We start from the raw sequence: 19,510 nt of genomic DNA on the forward strand, positions 1-19,510 counted from the left end.
GCCACACCAGTTTTTACATGGGTCTAACTAGAGGCCCAAATTTACATCCTCATCCTTGCACAGCAAGCTCTCTTACCCACTGATCCATCTCCTCATCTTCTCGGCATAGTCTTTGAGATGGAATTACTATTCTTCTTACCCATTTCATAGATCAGAAAACTAAGTCATAAAATCCAGCAGTTTACTCAACAATATTCAACCCCTAAGTAGTGGAATAAAGCTCTAAGGCAGCTCCCTTTCACCCACACAGCTAACGCTATAGGGTCGCACGTATGACCCAGGGTTTGAGGGGCGACCAGTTGGCTATGTTCTCAGAAATCTTACACACAGTTCCATCCTGTCTTCCAAGCACCCTGTCCATCACCAAGCCCCATGCGGGGTGTCTGTGTGGTTAGATCTTCTGCAGTCTGTATAGAAGTGGGAGTTCAGTGAAAATGAGGACGCCTGCAAAGGCCACATGCATGCCGAAGAGACAGAACAAGGGCTCATCATCCTGACTTCACCACCTAATTGATGTACATGGACTGCAGAGGAGGAGGGCACCCAAAGAGCACTGAGATCCCGCAACTCTATAAGCCTAGCTCCCCACATCCCAGCCACCCGTGGTGTAGTGAAGATGGCTCTGAGCCAAGAGACCACAACAGCATTTGCAGGACTCTGCAGCACCAGCTACGGGGCTGTAGGAAGTCACTTGTCCCTGTGATCCAATAGAGTGAGCGTCTTTTAACCTTCTATCTGCTGCCATCCAGTGAGATAAGGGAGTGTGAAATCACTTTGAAGAAAGTACAACACTGGACACAGCAGGAACTCCCTGTCCCCTCTAATGTAACTATTCCAAGGCCATGGTCACAACAGATGCCACCTCAGGCTAGGTCACTTACCTCTGCCTCCACACTCACCCCAGCCTGCCTGGCTACAATGCTCTTCAATAGAAACTGAAGCTGGCAGGAACCTGAAGAGAAACTGTTCATCTATGTTCATGCATATCCAAGTCTGGGCACTTTTGTCCTAACCCTACCCCAAATGCCCCCTACACGCAGGGTGGGATGAATGGAGAAAGGGAGGGAGGGAGGGGGCAGAGAGAGAGAATTATTTGTTTCCATTAAAAAATTATTCACCTTGGACTAGAGCCAAAAAAACTTCCACCTGCTATATTTCCTGTGATGTGGAAAAGTTTCCAAACACAGCAATAGGTGTAATGTAATCATCTTTCTGCCAAGCATTTCGCGTATTATCACATTAACGATACCCTCAAAGTTCTCCTTCCAGATGAGGGGCTCAAAGCACAAACAGCGTAATTTTGTAGAACACTGTAGATTGGCCACCCTGCCTCCATTCTCTAATTCTTCCTGATGGAATCCCAGACCTCACCACTTGGTCCAGGAAGTAATGATGGAGTTGACCGGAAGAGTAGAGCTTTGACTACGTTTAGAGTAAAGAGAAGGATTTATAAGAAACTGACTGCTGGATGCAAACGAGAAGTGTTCAGAGTGGCAATGGGTGTGGGAAAGTGCTGGGTAGAATGAGAGACTTCACATGAATACAAAAGTATACTTTTTAGTACCAAGGACCATTAACTTTCTCATTGTGGTATCTCCCTTTCTGACACCGTGTTTGAAGACCCTCCTATTCTGGAGACATTTTGCCCTTAACATTTTTTATTAGTAGTACATGTGTACAAACTCAATGGAGCAAAAACAATATCAGGGGGTGAATGTTGAAGGCACCACCACCTTCCTCCTCCAGCCAATGCTAAGTCGTTGTTAATCCTCTGGTATACTTTGTCTCAACAGTCAAGCTGTATCTGACTCCCCTATGATGACTGTCTCCTTCTCCACAGCTCCCGGCAGGCAGCAAAGACTGGGGCCTCCATGCTGCTTTTCTGACTCCCTAGAATGGATGTGTGTGGTTGGAAGGAAATGGAGGTTGCTCTGGTCAACTTTGATAACTCGGATGAAATCCATGAAGAGCCAGGCTATGCCACAGACTTTGACCCCAAAGGCCGGCCTTGTAGCAGTCCCTTTCCCAACTGGAGAGTCCTCATCAGTGACAGCACCAACCATGAAACTGCCTTCTCCAAGATTCCAGGAGAGTTCGTGGATCCCCCAGGGCCTGAGCCAGTGGTCTTGAATGAAGGAAACCAAAGGGTGATCATTAACATTGCTGGGCTGAGGTTTGAGACTCAGCTCAGAACTCTCAACCAATTCCCAGAGACACTCCTGGGAGACCGGGAGAAAAGGATGCAATTTTTTGACTCCATGAGAAATGAATATTTCTTTGATAGAAACCGACCTAGTTTTGATGGAATCTTATATTATTACCAGTCTGGTGGGAAAATACGGCGGCCAGCGAACGTGCCTATCGATGTTTTCGCTGATGAGATCTCCTTTTATGAGCTGGGTAGTGAGGCCATGGACCAGTTCCGGGAAGATGAAGGCTTCATCAAGGACCCTGAAACACTGCTGCCCACCAATGATTTCCACCGGCAGTTCTGGCTTCTCTTCGAGTACCCTGAGAGCTCCAGCGCAGCGCGTGGTGTGGCCGTGGTCTCAGTTTTGGTTGTAGTCATCTCTATCACCATCTTCTGCCTGGAAACACTGCCAGAGTTCCGAGAAGACAGGGAGCTGAAGGTGGTCAGAGACCCCAGCATCAACACAAACAAAACAGGCCTCTCTCAGACCATGTTCACCGACCCTTTCTTCATGGTGGAGTCCACCTGCATCGTGTGGTTCACCTTTGAGCTGGTGCTCCGCTTTGTGGTCTGTCCCAGCAAGACTGACTTCTTCAAAAACATCATGAACATCATCGACATCATTTCCATCATCCCTTACTTTGCAACCCTCATCACGGAGCTGGTCCAGGAGACAGAGCCAAGTGCCCAACAGAACATGTCCCTGGCCATCCTGAGGATCATCCGCCTGGTAAGGGTCTTCCGCATCTTCAAGCTCTCCCGCCACTCTAAGGGGCTGCAGATCCTGGGGCAGACACTGAAGGCTTCCATGCGAGAGCTGGGGCTGCTCATCTTCTTCCTCTTCATAGGGGTCATCCTCTTCTCCAGTGCCGTCTACTTTGCTGAAGTTGACGAGCCAGAGTCCCACTTCTCTAGCATCCCTGATGGCTTCTGGTGGGCTGTGGTCACCATGACAACTGTAGGCTATGGTGACATGTGCCCAACCACCCCAGGAGGGAAGATTGTGGGTACTCTGTGTGCCATCGCTGGGGTCCTCACCATTGCCCTCCCTGTACCTGTCATTGTCTCCAACTTCAACTACTTCTATCACCGTGAGACTGAGAATGAGGAGAAGCAAAACATCCCTGGAGAAATTGAAAAAATCCTCAACGAAATGGGCTCCAGAACGGGGAGTAGCGACTCTCTTAACAAGACCAATGGCGGCTGTTCCACAGAGAAGTCCAGGAAGTGACCAGTCCAGGGCTTCTAGAGCCTCTGAACCTCTTTTTCCTTCCTCTCACTGTTTTCCCAAGATGGTAGTGATGTTTTGTGGCCAACAGGCCATCTCTGACTGCGAGCTGTTTTAATAAATCCATATTTCTGTTCTTTCCTGGGCTGTTTTTTTCTCAACCCATTACAAGATTTCATCTCCTTTCCTCTGAAAGCTGTGGTTCAGCCCTACACTAGAACTGTGGGTGTTACCTGTTAGTGCAGAAACCAAGCCTGTCCAGGCCTAGCAAATCAGTATCTGCCTTTTAACATAATAAAGATTAAAAAGTATGGGATTCGGTCTTCCTTAAAATGATGCATATTAAAAGACCAGAACTGGGCTAAGGGGATGGGTAAAATGCTTGCCATGTAAATGTGAGGACCTGAGTTTGAATCGTTGAAACCTACATAAAGGCTATGGCAGGTATGGCCTAGTGATCCCATCACTAAGGAGGCAGAGATGGGAGATTCCAGAAACAAACTGGCTAGCTAGACAAGCTCAATGGGCAAATTTCTGTTTCAATGAGAGACCTTGCCTCAAAACATAAGGTGAAGTAATGAGATCAAATTGCTATCAATCCATGGAATCAGCTTAATGATCAAAGGAATTTATTTGGGGATTAACTCACAACAGAGAAATAAGGGATTGTAGCAGGATCCTAAAAGGGTGAGCCAAGGTTCGAGCTCTACCCTGGTTCATCTCAGCATCCAAAATCCACAAGGTAGCCAAGAGGGCTAACGTACATGCATCCCAGGTCTTAAGGGTCCCCAGTGGCCACACCCCAGAGACAGATACCTGCTGCCTCATTAGAGGTGATGTTTCAGGGCATGGCACCAACAACCATCCACTACGATGAAGAGTGTTGAAAAAGACACATGACATCAGGCTTTTACATGTACCTACACAAATGTACACCCACATTCATGTGAGCATGCACACACACACCACACATACAAGTAAAAAAAATAAAATAAAGTTAAATTTAAATAAGTAGAATAAAAGGCCGGAGCTGTAGCACTGAATATAAGCAATGAATTGTTTAGTAGTGATGCCTGTTTAGCATTGCATAAGCAAGTCCATCCACTGACATTGTGCTACTGCCTCCCAGGTCAACCTGTACAGCATGTCTGATTATTATCCTGTTGCCAGCCTGTCTGGCAGGAATGAGCGTATTCTAAACAGGCAGTTGTGCCCCTCCCTTTGGGAGGACTCTTCAGAGTACTTCAAGGAATCGGAATCTCACCCCAGGAGTCTCATGCCAGGAGAAGGAAAATGCTGAGCCCTGCCACTAGCCAGGGGCAATTGGTCTCCAGAAAGAGATTTACAACTTTTCAAACCATCTTGCGGGAGAGACTGGAGCAGAGACAGTGATGGGCCAGTGACCAACAGGACCACTGCTTAGCTGAGACTGCTTAGCCATACAAACCTCTGGCCCTCTGCTTAAAGCTAAATCTCATGCTGGGACCCCAAAGACTGACTTGGATGGTCACTGTATCTTTCTTCACCTTCCCAATGTGGCCACACTGAATAAATCTTTTTCTGCAAAAATCACAATTCTTACTTCAAAGGGGATAAGAGTTTATTCTGGAACCAAATATGAGTGACTGTGGCTTGAAAAGCTATCCTAAATTTCATATTCCAACATGACAGCAGTTTCACGAAGCTGTATCACAGTAGAACATAGAAAATCGCCAATCAAGACATTTTCAAACACATTGGTGGACATATCAGGTAGAGCGTTACAGCAAAGGTGTAACATCTCTACCGTAGACCCCAGAGTATCTGAGGACACTCTTAGACTTTGGCTGATAGAACTAGTATTCTATAAAGTTAGAATAAGATAACTCCACCAGTAAGGTTTACCTCCAGCCCTCATGACCTGAATGAGGTCTCTAGAGCCTAGAAGGCAAGCAGAGAGAACCAGCTCCTGTACATTGTCCTTTGACCTCCACATGAGCACCATGACCTGTACACACACACACACACACACACACACACACACACACACACACACACACACACCTAAATAAATAAATGTATTAGTTACTCTTCTATGGCTGTATTAAAACACCATGACCAAAGTAACTTGTAAAAGACTAGTTTGACTGGGTTTACAGTTCCAGAGGGTGGCAGTCTGGTGGCAGAGAGAAAGAAAGCATGGCAGCAGGTGGCTGGAGCGGCACTGAGAGCTCACATCTGGATCTACAGGCAGGAAGCAGAGAGTTAACTCAAAAGAGTCTTTTGAAAAAGTTCAAATTACTTTCTCCAGCAAAGCCACACCTCCTAATCCTTCCCAGGCAACCACCACCTCGGGATCAAATATGTGAGACTTATGGGGTACATTACATCCAAACATCACAATAAATGAATGTTTAAAAAAAAAAAAAACACCTTAACCAAAGTTTCCCCTTGCTAATCACAAACATGTTTGGTCAGACCCAGGAGTAAGCAAGGAATGGCTATTAAGGGCGCTAGAGATAAACTGTAATCAGGCTGTGGACCTGCGACATTACAACCCTCCACAACCGCTGAAATGTTAATCTGGTCATCAGCTTTGTGGAAGGTTCAGGATAAAGTGTGGTTTCTCCCAGGAACTTTCATTCACACACTTTTTAATTTGGCTGTTTTAATTGGCTTATTAAGGATGGATGGTGGACCCCAGCTTATTAGGGCTGTCAGAGCACAAGCCCTGCCTCTGGTGGCTCTGGGAGTACTGCCATGTTACAGATGACCAAAAGGACATAGCCTAGGGTCACACAGGAACGAAGGCAGTCAATCTTCTACCTTTGAGTCTTACGTTCTTTCCTGTAAAGGGGAGTGTTTGAGCAGGTTGGGGAAAGAGTGAAAGGAGTGTGAAGTTGATTTTCAACCCTCTGTTCAGGGACACTTGTCCCCAAACTCCTCCCAGCCTCTGAAAGTGGTACACACCCTGCCCTCTTGGTTCTCAGCCCTTTCCTTAGACAGTGGACAGGTTGTGTGGTCTTTGGTTGGTTGGGTTTTGTTTGTTTTGGGGGTTTGGGGCTTGGGGTTTGTTTTCTCGTTTGCTTGCTTGTTTATGCCCTTTACCTGGCCCACTCCCAGGGTGTAGCACAGACTCTGGAGATCCTGAGAATGAGTGAGCAGTGTGCACAGAGGACAGCTCCAGGAACGTAGACAGGTCTGCCTGCCTCAGGGTTCATCTCCCATAGGATGACCAGGAATTGGCCGGTAGCCTATGGAACAGCAGGAGAGGAAAAAGCAGGCGTGTGTCCAGGCTTACCCAAGGATGGCAGCTGGGTCAGGCTGACCTGAACTAAAACATGGCCTTTCTGAGAGAGGAGATTGATCAGCCCACCAAGCTCCCAGGACAAGAATATCAGAATACCAAAGGACGGAGAAGGAACCCTGTGCTGGGTCCCTCCCAACTGTCCCGATACCCCAACACCAGCCATTATAACAAAGGTAAGTCAGTGCAAGTTCTATGCCCCGGGTCCTAAGGGACTGCACAACCCATGGTACACAATTCCCCCATGTATGTCAGAGATCTTCAGAAAACCAGAACCGAAGGTGGATGGGTAGGTGGGTATGAAGATCTGCATATAAATATTTGCATATATAAGCTCACGCACACCTGTGACATTATATATGTAGCAATCCCTTTATTACGGCAGATGTCTTTCAAGACTTCTAGGAAGTGCTGGTAACCTGCAGGGTGAGCAGGCAAGCTGGAAACCCAAGAGAACTGTGGCACAGTTCCAGGATGGAGGCTGGCAGGCTCACAACCCAAATAGAGTCCTCAAAAGTTTCTTTGTACATTGGATTACAGTTAACACAGGGACTCACAAATGGACAAAATTGCAAAGAATAAATGTCTGTGGAGTACTTAGCCAGGAATGAGACATCGGTATCACCCATTTCCCACAAGGCTCAGGGAACGTCGCCAAAGAAGGGTGGAGATATTCTAAGTGACAAAGAGGACTGAGGTGAAACAGTGTCTCCCAGACATGACGGGACAGCTGCACTCCTGAACTCAAAGCAGCTATGGTGGACTGCCCGAGATCTTGCATAGACTGAGGAGACCCTCATGAGCCCCCAATCTAGCTGAAGACACTTGGTGGCTGCTAGAGAAGGGAGTCAGTTTTCTTTGGGGGTATTGTCCCTGGTAGGTTAACTGTGCTCTAGTGGATGGCCCCACACCCATTTATATCTGGGCAGCCCAAATTTGACTCGGTGGAGGATATCAATAGATGATAGATAGATAGATAGATAGATAGATAGATAGATAGATAGATAGATAGATAGATAGATAGATGATAGATAGATAGATAGATGACAGATATATAGATAGATAGGTAGATGGTAGATGGATAGATAGATGATAAACGGATAGATAGAAGATAGATAGATAGATAGATAGATAGATAGATAGATAGATAGATAGATAGATAGATAGATAGATAGATAGATAGATAGATAGAAAGAACAGAGATAGATAGATAGGACAGAGATAGATAGATAGACAAAAAGAGGGAACTGGAAAGATGGCTCAGTGGTTAAGAGATCTTACTGCTCTGGCAGAGGACCAGAGTTCAGTTCCCAGCACCCAGATCTGGAGGTTCACAACCCCCTGTAACTCCAGCTCTGAGAGATCCACTGCCTTCCTCTGGCTTCTGTGACACATGTGCACAGGTGAGTACACACACACACACACACACACACACACACACACACACACACACAAGTTTAAAACATTTCAAACATCTAGAGAATTCTGAGTGGAAAATCCTCTATACTTGAAATCAAAGACCTGTCTGGATTCTTACTAATTAGGTAATTTAGTCCTCAATGGACTAGTTTCCTTAAATGGAAAATAGAAATTTAAATTTAATGGGGGAGGGCTAGAGAGATGGCTTAGCAGTTAAGAGCATTTATTGCTCTGCCAGAGGGTCAAGCTTGATTCCCAGCACCTACATGGGGGCTCACAAACCCCCTTTAGTCTATAGTTCCGGGGGCTCCAACCCTCTCTTCTGTCCTCCACAGGCACAAAGCATGCACGTGGGACACAGACATGCATTCAGGCAAACACCCATACACATAAAATAAAATAAAAAGCAAAAGCATTTTTAAAAGGAAAAACTGTCTCACAGTGAAGGTTTCTCCTCACTCTAGCCCCACCCTCCCAGAGGGAGCAGGACCGGAAGTCCTCCTGTTTATCCTTCCTCACTTGGTGGTCAGGGGTGTTCTACAGGGTCTTCCACAGGCAAAGAACTTGCTATTTCTTTTGCCTTTTTTTTTTCTTTCTCCCCACCCGAAACCCCCAGTACCTCTGAGTACTAGGGAAGGAACTCGGGACCTCATACACGGCAGGCAAATGTTTTTAATCACTGAGTTACGTCCCCAGCCCTCCTTCCCCTTTTTATTTTGAGACAGGGCCTAATCAAATCGTCCAGGCTGGCTTTGCACTCACTTCATTGCCTGGGCAGACCTTGAACCTGTTGTCTTCTTCGCCCAGCCTCCCGGCAGCTGGGACCATAGGCCTGTGCCGCCAGGCCCATGTGTGAGCTCCTGTCTCTGAGTCTTACACTCTATCTCTTCGAACTAAATACAAAAAGTGGGTTGAATTACACTTGTCTCACCACGCTGTAGGGAGGGCTCAACATAAATTAGTGAGTTGTTACACTATAAATACTTTCCTCTGGAACTAATTAACAGTTACCAAATGAACTTGCCTTTATAGTTCTAGTCAGATCACAGCCCTCGGCAGAAGGAAACAGTCAAGGGACAGAATAAAATTGATTCATGGGCTGGAGAGATGTGTAAGTCAATGAAATGTCATATAAGAACATAAACATGGCCGGGCGGTGGTGGTGCACGCCTTTAATCCCAACACTCGGGAGGCAGAGGCCGGCAGATCTCTGTGAGTTCGAGGCCAGCCTGGACTACAGAGTGAGTTCCAGGAAAGGCACCAAAACTACAGAGAAACCCTGTCTCAAAAAACCAAAAAAAAAAAAAAAAAGAAGAAGAAGAAGAAGAAGAAGAAGAAGAAGAAGAAGAAGAAGAAGAAGAAGAAGAAGAAGAAGAAAAACATGAGTTCAATACCCTGAGCCCATGTTTAAAAAAAAATCCAGTGTGGTGGCATATGCCTGTGTTATCAGTGCTGAGGAGGCAGAGGCAGAGACAGGCAGATTCCCGAGGCTCTGTCAGCCCAGCCTACTTGGCATGTTCCAGGACAATGACAGACCCTATCTCAAAAAAGAAAAAAAAGTAGACAATATATGAGGAGTGACATCAGAAGTTATCCTCTGGACTCCATAGGTTAAAAATGAACACACATGCACAAACGCACACACATACACATAAAATAATCGGATTTCCCAATGGAGGATAATATTGTGAATAATAAGCAGCTACCCTGTTTTAGCTGCTTTACCTCAGTTCCCCTTTCTCCCCACCAAACCGAAGACAGCTGCCCTGGGCTCCTCACAGGCACGGCAGAAGCTGGCCCCGATGGCCCGCTCTGCCTTCCTCAAGTCCTCAGTGGGAGTCCACAAGCTGGGCCAGGAGTATACTAGGCCAGTGACAGGACCTCGGCCCAAACTGAACCAATTCTGTTCAGATTCTGTGGCTCCCCTGACTGAGAACTGCAAGATGAAGGCCAAGAGTGGAGGGGCTGCATGTGGGACCCAAACTCCACTTCAGAGCTCCCCTTTCCTCCTCCCATCCACGTTCTGCTGACTGGTGTCCATGCGCCCTGCAGAGGATATTCTCCGTAGGGCAGCGGGACTAGTGATGTTCAGTGCACAGCTTTATCCCACTTAACCAAAACAGAGGATATACATACATATATACATACATACATACATACATTCATACATACATACATACATACATACATACATACAGCTCCCTCTATTAGTTCGTGCCTCATTTAAAATGTTAACATTAAAAGGTGGGATTTTTGCCAGGTGATGGTGGCGGCGGCGGCGGCGGCGCGGCGGCGGCGGCGGCGGCGGCGGCGGCGGCGGCGGCGGCGGCGGCGGCGCACGCCTTTAATCCCAGCACTCGGGAGGCAGAGCCAGGTGGATCTCTGTGAGTTTGAGGCCAGCCTGGGCTACCAAGTGAGTTCCAGGAAAGGCGCAAAGCTACACAGAGAAACCCTGTCTCGAAAAACCAAAAAAAAAAAAAAAAAAAAAAAAAAAGTGGGATTTTTGTTTTAATCCAGTGATATTCAAAGTGCTTGTTTTTAGCATACAGTAGGTATTTAATATTTGTTGAATTAATTGTCCCTTTAAGCTCTCCTTCCCAGTTACCCTAAAGAGACCAAACTGAGCTACACTGTGGTAGATCCTGAGAACTCCCTGGCCAGACAGCCTAGCCAAAAGAAGAGTCTCCTTCAGCGAGAGGCCCTGTCTCAAGACAGCTAAGTGGAGAGCAATAGAAGGCACTCCGCATCTTGTCCGGGCTCTGCATACATATGGGTGCAAGCACCTGCACACTCATGGGCATATACCACACACATGTGCAAATGCATGAAACAGGGCCACCAACATCTTCATAATTATTGAATGCAGGTGGTATATCTAGACAGCTCATTTTTACCGTTTTTGGTTTTGGTGTGTGTGTGTGTGTGTGTGTGTGTGTGTGTGCCTGAAATTTTGGTAATAGAAAATGTTTAAGTCTCTAGCTTCCACTGGGAAGTTAGGAGATGGCTGTGTGCTGGTTGTTTTGTCAACTTGACACAAGCTTAGATATATCTGGGAAGAGGGAGTCTTAATTGAGAAAACTCCTCCATCAGATTGGCCTTTAAGGCAAGCCTGTAGGGCATTTTCTTGGTTAATGATTAATGTGGAAGGTCCCAGCCCACTGGGGGTGGTGTCACTCTGGACAGAGTAAGGAAGCAGGCTGAGGAAGCCACAGGGAGCCAGTCACTAAGCAGCACTCCCCCATGACTTCGGCTCCAGTTCCTGCCTCCAGGTTCCTGCCTTGAGCTTCTGCTTTGGCTTTCCCTGATGATGGGTCATAACCTGTAATAAGCCAAATAAACCCTTTCCTCCCCAAGTGGACGCTACCCTCCAGGTCACCGCCTCTCCCGGCTCCCTCTGGGATCCCTGACCTGACTGCAGGGAACTGATGTCTGGGTTGGAGACACTACCAGAGAAGGTATGTGAAACTGTCCCTGAGCATGCTGGCTGCTTACAGAAGTAGTTTTGCTAGACTAGGTCAGGGAATGCATCTCCCAAGAAACTCTTGTATGATGTGCCCTGGTGTGTCCGACGACTTTCTGTCATGGAGTCTGTGGCTCTCTCTAAGTGATGGGGAGGAACTTTCAACGGGGTGTCCTTCCCTGGCTTAGAGAACAGCTTCTGGCCCTGCCCCACCCCAGCCCGCGCCCAGGCTGCGCTGACAAGTGGAACTCAGGAGGCAAGGAGAAGGGAACCCAAAACGCAGTGAAGGACGCTCTGAGGGCCTGCCAGGTCCTTCCAGGGCTTCCTTCAACAGGCTGTGGAGCAGCAGCCTGACGCTCCCTCTCCCTCACTCCTGGCTTCTTGCACTCCCTCCCCCCCACCCCCCCGCAGCAGCTGGAGCAGAGCAGCCGCTGCCCACCTCAGCAGGCTCAAAAGAACAGAGCAACTCTCCCTCAGGAACACTGAGACCAGAAGCCAGAAGCACACCTGGCCCAGAAGCTGGGGACCCACCTTTCCCCTCCCTAAGGGATCCAGGACGTGGGGACGGGAAGGAACCTCACAAGGTGCCCTTCCCTGCTCAGCGGTTGATTGGAGCCTACCGAAAGATGAAACATACCCCATCCACCCGGCTGAGTGGAGTGCTCAAAGGCCCTTTGAAGGGAAAGGAAGAAAGACAGCCCAGTCTCCCCGGGGACTGCTGTCAGGGGAACGTTTGCCCTCAAACAGAGAGATGAAAAGGAGCTGGGGGTGGCAAAGAGCGCAGCGATGGGGAGAAGCAGATCAGACAAACTTTTGTTAGGGAATCTCAGGGGAAGCGGAGGTAAAGGCTTCCTTCGAAATGTCACGGGATAATGAATGCTATTTTACTCCCATTGCCGAAGTGTCAGTCAGAGGCTTGGGGAGAGAAGGCGTGATTCTCCTTAGGAAGGAATTCTGCAAGATCTTGTACTCCTCGGAATCAGAGGGGTGATGCCTGAGCCCTCCTTTCCAGTCCCCATGGCTCCCACATGCACACAATATAAATATGGCTATACAGAAGAAACAGAAACACCACACTCCAAAGGTTTGCATGAGATTTAACGGGGTGCTCGTTGAGACTCTTAGCAAGCCGTAAAGGGTGCCATGCAAAGCAGGAGTTAGCATACTGTGACTTGACCCCTTACATGGTGGGGTGGTGGGTAGAGTCTAGGATAAAAGCCCACCTGGTACTCGTGAACCTTCCAGGAGTCCCAGCTGCATCTTTGAGCGTTATAACCCCAGCACAGTGTTGGGTCCGTAATAGCTGATAAAGCATTGAAGGGCTGAGACATGGAAGGACCAAGTCAGAAGCCCTCCCCACCAAGCACCCCCAGGCCTCCCAGATTGACATTAATTATGACCCATCTACCTGGAAAATCGTGTTTTGATGGTGGTGGTGGTGTGTCTGTGTGCATGTGTGTGCCCGTGTACGTACATGTGCAAGTGGCAAGCATGTGAGTATGCATGTGTATGTGCTGTGTGTGTGGAGGTCAGAAGACAACCTCCAGTGTCATTTCCTCAGGTGCTGACTTTTTCACACAGCCTCTCAGTGCCCTGAAACGCCTTGCCAAGTAGGCTGAACTGGGCAGCCAGTGAGTCCCAGGGATGCATCTGATTCTCCCTAGCTAGCCCTAGGGCCACAGGTCTGAACTAGCATGTCTGTTTGTTGTTTTGTTTTGTTTTTTGTCTTTTTTTTTTCTTTTGTTTATTTCAAGTGGGTTCTGGGGATCAACTTTATGCTGATGAGAGCACTTTACTAATGGAGGTAACTTCCCAGCCGTTTGTTTGTTTGTTTGTTTGTTTGTTTGTTTGTTTTCTTGAGACTGGGTCTCTGGATCTCCTACACCACAAACTATACTGCCAAAGATGACTTGAACTTCTGCTCTCCCTGCCTCCTCCTCCACAGTGCTGATTATAGGCATGCACCACTACTGCCGGTGATATGCAGTCGTGCAGATCAAACCCAGGGCCTTCTACATTCTGGGCAAGCATTCCACACACTAAACTACATCCCTAGGCCTACCCAGAAAACTTGATTTAAGTAACTCCTTGGCACTGAATTTCGTATGCAGGCCCCAAATTCTCTATTTTTTCCCCTCAAAGTCCAAGCAGAAGATAACTGGTTCCCTGCAGTGTGCCAATGACCAGCTTTGTTAGAGTATAGACATGAATCTGCTGTTTTTCCTCAAACGTTCCTCAGGTTCCTGCTATGGCCAGATGCTCAATCTGTCTCCAGGGTTACAGAGGCAGCCAAGGAGGGGTACCTCTGCCCTTGAAAAAGTAGATATGAGTTACAGACGATCCCACCCTCCCTGTGAGTAAGAGGCCTCTCCTTGCAGTTCACCCTTCTAATTCCTGGTCTCTCCCTGGGAGTTCACAGGAAGACAAGCCACGCCTACCCCACCCATACCCCCTGCCTATCAAGCAGCAACACTGACCTTTTGTAGGTCACACCAGCCATGAGAAGTGACAATGTAACTGAAGACGTTCATTTTCTGCCCGCTGAATGACACGTGGTTATAACCAATTGGAAGAGACTCTGCAGCCTGGGAGAGAAGTTGGTTCAAGGCTGAACATAAATGTGAGTCAAGGAAGGTCTGGATGGAGCAAAAGAGGCACACGACAGACGTTGGTGTTCAGGGAACAAAAGCCACGAGGCTCTACTTTGCATTGTGCCATTGTTTCCAGACAGACAGAGACAGAGAGATGGGGAGAGAGACAAGGACCTGAGACGGCAGGGAGACAGACCAGGGAAGGAAGCTTTCTTGCTACGATGCCTGAAGTCACACGTGAAGAGGGTAGGGGATCCCTTTTTTAGGTGTAAGTAAGTAGAAAGAGCAAAATGTGTGACCTTCTCTCTGGAGCTGGATAGAGACATGGGAGAAAAGGAGAAGAGGAAAATAAAATGGTTTCTTGGAGAGGAAAGGAGCGTTCTGACAGCTTGCAGGGCACAGCTCTAATACGCTCTGTGGTGTCTGTGAACGGGAACTCTTGAGGTTGGGCTATTTTAATAGTGGTGATTTTTTTTTTTTAAATAAAAACTGGAACACTGTTCGCTAGAGAAACCCAATGAGGAAGCACCATGTTGGCCCTCACAACACACTGCGTGAAGGTGTGTGTTAGATGCTTTATATAATAGATCTAAATTCGAAATCTCAGCTTTGGTGCGTGGCTATGACCAAGGCGCTCACACGCTTAGTGATTTAATCCTGTCAACTGCGCTGTGGTTCATTATAAGAAAATTAAATAAGATGTTGCTAAGTTTGCATCAGGCCTGCCCTTCATAGACCAACGTGTCACAGGCTCGGTCCCCAGCTTAGAGCTTTGGAAGGTGGCTGAAATTTCAGAAGGTGCGAGACTTGGGGCCAATTTAAGCCACTGGGGAATGTACCCTTGAAGGGGATTATAGTCTCATCCTTCTTCTTTTTTTCCCTGGCCCTAAAGTGAAGGGCTTTCTCTGCCACAGTTCCCTCCATGATGTACTATAATGGAGCCAATTGGTAATGGGCTGAAAATCCCAAAACTCTGAGACAAAATAAACATTGTCTTTTTATGATTACAGATATTAATTTCTATTATTTATGATAATAGAAAATGATGAAATATAAATCAAACATAAAGGTCCTTTCATAGTTCAGGCACTAAATAAATGGTCGTTGTTTTGTTTTGGTTTGTTTTTTTCTCCTCCATGAGTTCTCAAGAAAAGGTTAAAACCATAAGCAAGCTCCCTCCTGTCACTTGGTAACCATATTCTCCAACTCAGGGTAGGACAGTCCTAGCAACAGGTCAGAGCATGGCCCTTGGCCTCCCATCCTGTGAGCCCCTTAGGACGATTCCAGATTTTCCCTGAAGTAGGAGTGACTAGGTCCCAGCTCTCCTGTGACACTCCATGACATTCTCAGAACAGCTTCCTAACACAGGTATATCCACAGCAACCATCAATGCTGTGGAACTGAGACAACCATCCCACAGACGTTGTTACCCAACATGACCCTCACAACACCCTCGCTTTAGTGTTGATGTAACAGACTCTAAAGAGCTCAGAGAATCACCATGTCTCCTGGCAGCCTTCTCTGAGGTCTTTGGTGTCCACCACTGAGAGGGTCCTGCCAAGTGCACTTTACAGAAGCCAGAGTTTGCTCTGAGAAAACGGGAGAGAACAGAGAAAGAGCCCCTCCACTATCCTGAAGGATATGGGCTAGCCTGGGGCTGGATGTGTGGTCTACACCCTCTGGGAAGTGTCCATATCAGTGTGGGAAGGCTGTGTTGGCAAGGCCACAGCTTGGGGGCTTACTAACAAAATCTCCCTCTGTGTCTTCACGTGGCCTTCCCTCTCTCTGTCTCTCTGGTTCCAAATCTCCTCCTTTGTAGAAGCACGTCAGTCATATTGAATCAGGCCCCGCCCTGCTGGCCTCAAATCAGGTGGCATGCTGAGGTACTGAGGATTAGGACTCCTGACGCCTCTCATGCTTTGGGAGTAAGCATAGAAGAGACCCATGAGGTAAGAAGGGAAGGAGGGGCAATACCTGAGAGATACTGGGAACGTCTCCCAGAGGGGGGGCCTCTGCCCTCTACTCTCCCCTAGAAGACTGCATGGTTTCTAAAGACAGCTCCCACTGATGATTTGTAAAAACGAAGCTGCTTTCATTCGACTGAGTAAGTTGTATCTTAGTTTCTTAATTTCCTGATTCCCATCTCGCACTCTCAGAAAGGGACCCCCGGTACCAGATGGGGTGGCACTGGCCTGTAATCCCAACACACACAGGAATCAAAAAGGCTGGAGGGTCTCAGCCTGGGACACACAGATGTGGCAGGAGAACAGGCTCTGAGCCGCAGCATCAAAATTAACGTGGGAGGGGCTGGAGGAATGGCCCAGCGGTTGTGAGCAGAGTCACATCTCACAACTATTACCCGGGTCCCCGGGGAAGCTGTCCCGTGCTGCTGTCGCCTCGAGGCTTACCAGGCTTGGAGGACTTCCAAGGTCACAGACTGAAGGGGCCAGTTCCTCCTTAGCTGCTGGCGAGAGGACAGCCTGAGCTCTTTGCCACAGGGACCCTGCCACATGGCAGCTCCCAACACACCTCTTGCCTCCTCCGACGTAGCAAGAAATGACAGAAGTGTGAGGACCCCAAAGCCTTCGCAGGCCAACTTCAGAAGCGAGGCCCTGTTGAGCTGCCTTTTCTACTTGTTACCAGCTAGCCACTGAATCCAGCCCACACTTACGGAGAGATCACGCAGGGCTGGCCAGAGGCCATTCAGGAAGGCTAGAGTTGAGCCTTGCTCACAGGGTAAGTGTTCTATATACTATTCTCTTTTGCCGAAGTGGTGCTGGGTCCTCCGAGAGAAGATTAAAACAAAGAGCTTGGAGCCCCATCGTGTGAAAACACTCAGTCTACCACACTGAAGTAACTGCTGGGTGCCCGCCCAGATTTCTACCACCAAGGTGCAGGCTGTGAGGAAGGTACAGTTGTCCTTCTGGTCCCCAACCTCCCAGGGATTGAGAGCTTCTGGCCTGTTTGTGTCCCTACATTAATAATCACGCTCCTACATGGCTGAAGCGCCTAGACAAAACTCGTCCACATTCACGACCTGATTGTCCCCTTGTGGCTGCCACTGTCACGATTCTTGTAGATTCAGTTTTATAATCATGAAAATGGAAGCCCAGAAAGGACAAGGTCATGTAACTTAATGGGCTGAAGCCAGTCTAACATCCTCCAATTTATCTGAACTTTAAAGTAAATTTCTTTTTTTTTTTTTTTTTTTTTTTTTTTTCTTTTTTCTTTTTTTTTTTTCTTTTTTTTTTTTTTTTTTTTTTTTTTTTTTTTTTTTGGTTTTTTCGAGACAGGGTTTCTCTGCGTAGCTTTGCGCCTTTCCTGGAACTCACTTGGTAGCCCAGGCTGGCCTCGAACTCGCAGAGATCCGCCTGCCTCTGCCTCCCGAGTGCTGGGATTAAAGGCGTGCGCCACCACCGCCCGGCGTTAAAGTAAATTTCTACAACCTCTAAGCAACAGAAATCCCACACAATACCTACCTACGGTGTGTCCAGAATATCTCCTTTTTTAAAATTTTATTTGTTTGTTTGTTTGTTTGTTTGTTTGTTTTTGTCTAAAGCTTAGCATCAAGGCAGTACTCCCATCTGGGATTTCTGGCTTTGGGGACCAGTTCCCGGCCCACATGGAAACCAGCCTCACACTGGGCTTAAGTGACAACCCTGGGCCATGAGAACTCTGTAGTTTCCAGAGCTTTGAAGTGGCTCCTTCCTTCCCCTGCCTGTTTACGATGGAGTCTGGTCCCTGTCTTCAGCTCTGGAAGCCAAGTCTTCCCTTCTCTTTGTAGAAGCAGCTCTCACTGAGAATGGAGAAACAGGGTGGTGGCGGCGGCGGGGAAGGGTCTGGTGGTGTTGCTTTCGTTTCAGACTCCGCTCTCTGGACTTGCATCAGCAGCCCATGCTGTATCGTTTGGGACAGATTGATGCTGAAGACAGGAGGTAGAATTCTAATGAATTTGGCCTGCAGCAGCCACAGAGAAAGGTCAAGCCTGGAGAGGGCTCTGGAGGAAGTAGGTTCTTTGACCCTGTCATCCCACCCAAGGAGAAGGTCACGGGCAGATGGATGGGAGCCTCTGTCTCTACTCGAACCTCCCCCCAGGACAATTTGGATCTCAAGAAGGAACCCTGGACATGAACTTCATGACAAAGAGCATCAGGACTGAGTAAGCTCCCTGAAGATGCCCACATTCCGACCCCTCAGACCACTACATGTGTGGTCTTACACAGCAGGGGGCCCTTGCAGCCGTGACGAAGCTGAGGATCTGGAGATGGGAGGTTAGCCATGGGATAGCTCCGTGGCTTCCATGTAATCACGATGGTGCTCACAAGAGGCATCAAGTCAAGTCAGGAGATGAGACTACAATAGCATGTGTCCTAGTGAAGGAGTAGGAGTCCATGCAGCAAGAACGTTCAAGGAACCATGTGTGGTGGCAGCGGTCATTAGCTGGAAACTCCCCACAAGAAGGTGACTTTCCTGTGAGGTCCAGCCTCTGATGTCCAAGAGGTGAATTCCAGAATGCTTTCTACCTGGAAGGTCAGGTCTTATTTCATCCAGAAAAGCAACCAAGGCATGTCTACACACACACACACACACACACACACACACACACACACACACACACACACACACACACACCTGCCATTCTACACTGTGGCCTAGAAGACTGATAGAGGAGGCCTCAGCTCCACACTGGGCCTGCCTGTCAGCCAGTCGGAGCTCCTGAAACCTTCCAGGATATGTCCTAGGGGAATCCCTCTCCTTACCCTCCAGGCAGGGTTGAGCAGCAGTCTGCTAACCCCCTGGATAGCATCACCTGCAGCAGCCCTGGCTGGGTCTTCTCAGGCCTCCATAACAGGATACTGCAGAATGGGAGGCTCAGACACCAGTTCTAGAGGCTAGAAATCCAAGATCGAAGTACGGACAAGGTTGGTTTCTGATGAGACCTCTCTCCCTGGCTTTCAGCTGTGACCTGCACACGTATGTCTAATGTCTCTTCCTCTGCTTCTCAGATAAAGAAGGCCCATCTTCATGACCCCATTTAACCTTGAAGGCCTCACCTTTAAATCCAGTTTCACTGAGGGGTAGGGCATAACGTATGAACTCAAGGAGTAGCATTCAGCCCATGACCTCGCCCTTGCTACCTGTCCCCATCACATCACAGCCCTTAGGTCCTCCAGTTGTCCCTGTTGAGATGACAGCGGTCACATCATATCTTCTGGGGGCCTTTGCAGGCTGTACCGAGGCTAGTGGAGTCCAGGGGTTCCTGGAACAGCAGACAGGGAAGCCAGTCTCTGATAGAGGGTCCTACTCTGTCCATGGGGTGAACTGGATTTCTGGA

General features: G+C 48.1%; 1 protein-coding gene across 1 annotated transcript; it reads left to right on the plus strand.

The window, feature by feature from the left end:
• Nucleotides 1–1,895: 1,895 nt before the first annotated feature.
• Nucleotides 1,896–3,422, plus strand: Kcna10 (potassium voltage-gated channel subfamily A member 10). Its single transcript, XM_006979513.4, has one exon. The coding sequence runs from the start codon at nucleotides 1,896–1,898 to the stop codon at nucleotides 3,420–3,422; it is 1,527 nt and encodes a 508-aa protein (XP_006979575.1).
• Nucleotides 3,423–19,510: the final 16,088 nt, after the last annotated feature.

Source organism: Peromyscus maniculatus, chromosome 6, assembly GCF_049852395.1.
Source record: "Peromyscus maniculatus bairdii isolate BWxNUB_F1_BW_parent chromosome 6, HU_Pman_BW_mat_3.1, whole genome shotgun sequence".
Lineage (NCBI taxonomy): Eukaryota > Metazoa > Chordata > Mammalia > Rodentia > Cricetidae > Peromyscus > Peromyscus maniculatus.

What these genes read in the sequence shown, in the direction of transcription:
- Kcna10 (XM_006979513.4), top strand. Translation starts at nt 1,896, where the DNA reads ATGGATGTGTGTGGTTGGAAGGAAATGGAGGTTGCTCTGGTCAACTTT.